Raw genomic sequence first — 5,640 nt, 5'->3', positions numbered from 1 at the left:
TAGAGACTTTATTTAGTTTTTTCTTTTGTAAATATATATATATATATATATATATATATATAAATTTATGTTTGATTTATATGATTTTTTTTAATTAGTAATCAAAATGTCTACCACCACCAGCTTCTATATCCGTTCATTCCAACATATACCATTCATACCTTTCCATACAACAAACATAATATCTTAACAAAAAGTAAGAAACACTTTGATTTTAGTAATGGTTTACCCAACACAATAACATTTTACACATTTCTGTTATGCATTAGTCTTCCTATGTGAAGGGGATATAATATTTTTTCCCCAAAGAATCTGCTTGGTTCTTAGTGTCAATAGCGTCCCTCTTCTCTTTGTTTTCCTTTGAAAATTTCTCTGCTTCATTCACCATTCTTGCCACCTCATCTGAAGGTAAGGTGCTAGCACCAGTAATGGTAATATTTTGCTTCTTCCCCATGCCTTTGTCAATAGTAGTGACCGAGAGAATGCCATTGGCATCAATATCAAATTTGACCTCAATTTGGGGAACTCCACGAGTTGTAGAAGGGATACCATCCAGGCAAAAGCTACCTAGTTTTGCTTCAACCTTTTCTTTCATAGGGCCTCTTACGCCGCCAAGAACTCTTGGTTGGTTGTAAAGGGACTGACCAAGCTGCATAACTTCCTGATTGAGGGCAGCCATGACATCCTTAATAGCTTGCGTCTTTAAGCTCCCCTAGTTTTGCTTCAACCTTCTCTTTCATAGGGCCCGAAACCTTGTCTCCAAGCTCTTTCAATTGTTTCTCTGTCTGGTACACCAAATAATCTGCTTGGTTCTTAGTGTCAATTGTGTCCCTCTTCTCTTTGTCTTCCTTTGAAAATTTCTATGCTTCATTCCCCATTCTTGCCACCTCGTCTGAAGGTAAGGTGCTAGCACCAGTAATGGTAATATCTTGTTTCTTCCTCGTGCCTTTGTCAATAGCAGTGACTGTGTGGTTTATATGATTGTTGTATGTTTTTTCATATTGTTTATGGATTATTAATAAAACGTGTTTCCTTTTATATCATTATCTTATGTTAGAAATTTATTATAGTAGCTTACCTTCGTATGTGTTGTTTGTGTGGTGATCTGGTATAATTGTACTATGTACATGAGTAGATATAAGGAAGAGTGCATGAGCAATATTTGTAGGATAATGTGGAGACTTTTTTTGTCTTTCCTTTTGTAAATATTTGTATGTATATTATATATATATATATATATATATATATATATATATATGACGAGACGAGTTGTATGACGAGACGAGTTACGGATTTCAACTTGTATAATCTTTATGGATCAATCTGTCTCGTTCCACTTTTGACGGATCAGTGACGGGTCAAAACGGGCCGAGTTGACCCATTTTGTTTTCCCTTTTTATACCCTCTATTTCTCTTTTTAAAGTAATGATTATTATTTTTCATGATTATATGGTTTCTAATAGTATTTTTAATTAATTAAAAGTGAGCATCTTAAATACAAATAAAAAATTTAGAATTTAAAAGTTTTAGTTATAGCTAATTATAATATGTTAAATTTATTTTAGGTTTTTTTTTACATTGTTAAACTAGTTTGATGCATTGTGTAACATTACTCTAACGTAGCATGCTCACTATTCTATAGTCATGTAGAAGAACACGATGCTTTGAATTATTTACATATTTAATATTATATTTATTACACTATTTATATTTTAGACAATAAACTATCTATATACACTTTCCAAAAACCCCGTTCTATGATAATTAAAATTATCTCTTAATGAAAAATGTTAGACAATATCAAATTAACAATTTAAAAATATGAACCTGACGTGAATCGAACACGCAACCTTCTGATCTGGAGTCAGACGCGCTACCATTGCGCCACAGATCCATTTATGATCTTAATTAATTAGTTTAATATACATTCAATAAACTCTTAATACATAATCCTTCAACAATAACTAGAGCAAGAGATACTTGAGTTTTTCTTTTTCTACATCATGGGACGCATTTCTGTCTATAACCCTTAATTGTGTGTTTGGACAGGGAAGTGTATGTATGAGAATTTGAGGGAGTGGATATTTGAGGATGTGAAAAGAAAGTGTGAAGAAAATAAGGTTGTTTGGATTGAAGTATGTTAGACTGGATGTGTGAGGAAAATTTATGGAAGTTTGTGAGTGATATGATGGTTGTGAGGGAGTTTTATTTTTTTTTTAAATTCTTAAATGTTACTTTAAAAATTTATCCATGCCTATTAAATTTTTTTAATAATGAAATGAGTTAATTTTTTTTAGAAATAAACAACTTTCACATATTTCGTAGATTTAAAAATTAAGATTAGAAAATAAATATATATTAAATATAAATATATAATTTAAAAATTATAATTAGAAAAAAAAAGTGTATTCAACAAATTAAATAAAAATAAAACTTCAAATAATTTCTTAAAATATTAAACATGTTTTATAAAATTAGAAAAAAAAAATAGATGTTATATAAATAAAGATAATATTTTTTATTATTAAAAACCATATAATAATAAAAAATAAAAAAAATACTAAAAAAATATAGCGTAATTAACAATAGAAAATAATTTCATAAAAAACTATTATCAAATAAATTACAAACTCATAAATATAATAATTATAAAAAATATATTAATATAAACGCAACAAAAAATTAAATAAAAAGAGAACTTTAAATAATTTCTTTAAATATTAAATATATACTATAAAATTAGAAAAAAATCACATCTTATATAAATAAATAAAATACTATTTTTTAATATTAAAAATCCTTGTAAATGAATGAGGGTAAATACGTAAATAACACATGTTGATGTGACTTTCCTTTTACATCTATTCATTGTGAGGGGAGAAGATATTTACTGTTCACAGGTATATCCTCTCCTTCTCTTTCCTACAAAATCTTAGATCCAAACCAATGATATCCTCTTACTTCTTTCCTTGTGAACAGTACATTTATGAAAACAAAAAGAGTCTAAAAATGAGATAACTAGTCTTAACTTTTTTGTTCCTCCGAATTTATGATAAGTTATTTTTGTTTTTATATTTAAAATTAATATTTTTTTTAATTTGAAATAAAAGGTTTTAATCCTTCTGTCTAAATATTTTTTTACCTAATTATCATCAGATTGAATATTTTAAAAATTTAATAATAGAGATACAAAATCAAATTAGAATTTATAATTTATTAATCGTGCAAGCCAAATATTTAGTGGTACTTAAATAAAAAAATTTAAACATTTTTAAAATACATAAATTAAAGAGGTTAATTTAAATTTAGAGAACTTATTAAATTAATTCAAAATTTAAAAGACAAAAATATATTTAATTTAGAAAATGAAACTCTTGATCACGTTTAATATATTTACCTTATGCCAGATGAAAGTTGATTCGGACTAAAGTGAGAAAGATCAAATAAAGCTTTAAAGAGGGATTAAAGTGTTTGGTGTTCAAAGTATATTATAAGACCAATTTTGTAAAATGAGATTTTCTTTATATACAATGCTTTGAAGATTAGGGTTTTGTCAAAAATGGATTCTTTATTCACAGGTGATTGATATCCAATTCTCTATTTATCGTAATAAATAAATGAAGTCAATAAAAGAATTAAAAATATTTAAAAGTTTGGAGCAAGACAATCTCTTAACATCTTTATATTTTACATAGTAGAAGGACTAAGTGGTTTAATTAAGTAGTTGTTAGTTTATTGAATAGGTAATAATGACATTGAAAATATGGTACTTATTTTAAAATGTAACTTTGTATTTGCGTGATTTCAATTTATCTTGCAATTCAACTCAATTAATCCTTTATTTTTTACAGCAATTTTTGTCTTATTCATTCACATTCACATCCATACACTTTTCTTGGTTCTTATTACCGGACAAAATCATTATTAGACTTAATTAGACTTAATTAGACTTAATTACAGGAATATAATCACTATTAATGAGTCTATAATTAGACTTAATTATAGGAATATAATCACTATTAATGGGTTTATAATTAGTCTTAATTACAGATGTTATGTTAGGAAAAGAATCTGTACGGTTCTAATGTTCTAATGCTATGATTATATATATATATATGTATCATTGCTAGAGATGAAAGGCAGATTGAATAAAACAGAAAATATTCTTTCATGGTATCAGAGCACAAAACTCTGATACCCGACAAACACAAAGCAAAGGCAACGGTGCACAACCATGGCAGATGCACCAGAAAAGAATAATGCCAACAAAGCAGAGCACGAAGGAGGAGGTGCTAAGAAGACCTACTCGTCATATGATCTCAACGCGAGTGACAATCCCGGAAACATAATCACGCAAGTCCAATTGCGCGGAGAAAATTACGACGAATGGGCAAGAGCAGTAAAGATCTCGCTTCGTGCCCGGAGAAAATGGGGCTTCATTGATGGAACACATGTCCAACCAGAGGATGAGGCACCCGACCTTGAAGATTGGTGGACCGTGCAGTCCATGATTGTATCTTGGATTCTAAACACCATTGAACCAAGCTTACAATCCACAGTAGCATATGCTGAGACTGCACATAACTTGTGGGAAGACATTAAAGAAAGATTCTCGGTCGTGAATGGACCTAGAATTCAACAACTAAGGTCGGACTTGTCAAGATGCAAGCAGGAGGGAATGGTGGTGGCAACTTACTTTGGAAAATTGAAGGTCCTTTGGGATGAGCTTGCTAACAATGACAAAAATTCCATCTTGTACGTGTGGTGGATGCAAGTGTGGGATTGGTGCTCAGTTGGAAAAACGAAGGGAGGAGGAGAAGGTGCCCCGTAGGGTTACCCGATGGTGAACGTGTTCTAGCTTGCGAACAGGGAACAGTGACTCTTGAAGAAGAACTTGAATTGAAAAATGTCCTTTATGTTCCCAAATTAAAATGCAATTTACTTTCAGTACCTCAATTGACGGATGAAGAAAATTGTGTTGTAACATTCACTGATAAATTGTGTATTATACAGGACCGCACTTCGAGGACGTTGATTGGAGCAGGTGAACGGAAAGATGGGCTTTATTGGTATCGTGGGGTACGGAAGACTCAAGCATGTCATGTCAAGATGGAAAATCAACTAGCACTTTGGCACCAAAGATTAGGACATTCGTCATTTAAGATTGTGCAAATGCTTCCTGATATAAGTGGGAAATGTACTCGTGATGAGTTGAATACAGTTTGTGAAGTTTGTGAAAAATCGAAACAAACGAGAGATAAGTTTTTCTTAAGTGCGCATCAAGCTTTGAATATTTTTGATTTAATTCATTGTGACTTATGGGGTCCTTATAAAACTCCTTCATCCTGTGGTGCTTCATATTTTTTGACAATTGTGGATGATTGTTCACGGGCAGTTTGGATCTATTTGTTAAAAGAAAAAACAGAGGTATCAGTGACTTTGAAAAAAAAATTCACACTCGTTGAGAGGCAATACAACAAATGTGTTAAAATGGTTCGCTCTGACAATGGAACCGAATTCATGTGTCTAAAACAATATTTCATTCAACAAGGTATCCTTCACCAAACTTCCTGTGTCGGGACCCCGCAACAAAATGGACGCGTCGAACGCAAGCATCGACATATTCTGAATGTTGCTCGG

The 5,640-nt window shown here is 30.7% G+C and overlaps 1 protein-coding gene and 1 non-coding gene across 2 annotated transcripts; both read right to left on the bottom strand.

Moving 5' to 3' along the window:
* Positions 1–274: 274 nt before the first annotated feature.
* Positions 275–679, bottom strand: LOC137809376 (stromal 70 kDa heat shock-related protein, chloroplastic-like). The gene has a single exon (XM_068610498.1). It carries the CDS (start codon positions 677–679, stop codon positions 275–277), a length of 405 nt encoding a protein of 134 aa, XP_068466599.1.
* Positions 680–1,822: 1,143 nt separating this feature from the next.
* TRNAW-CCA (transfer RNA tryptophan (anticodon CCA)) lies at positions 1,823–1,894 on the bottom strand. The gene has a single exon. It is a non-coding gene; the product is annotated as a tRNA-Trp (tRNA).
* Positions 1,895–5,640: the final 3,746 nt, after the last annotated feature.

The sequence above is a fragment of the Phaseolus vulgaris genome, chromosome 2 (genome assembly GCF_000499845.2).
Source record: "Phaseolus vulgaris cultivar G19833 chromosome 2, P. vulgaris v2.0, whole genome shotgun sequence".
NCBI lineage: Eukaryota > Viridiplantae > Streptophyta > Magnoliopsida > Fabales > Fabaceae > Phaseolus > Phaseolus vulgaris.
Note: the sequence above shows the minus strand (reverse complement) of the source record. Positions and strands in the feature narration are given on the sequence as shown.

What these genes read in the sequence shown, in the direction of transcription:
- LOC137809376 (XM_068610498.1), bottom strand. Translation starts at nt 679, where the DNA reads ATGGCTGCCCTCAATCAGGAAGTTATGCAGCTTGGTCAGTCCCTTTAC.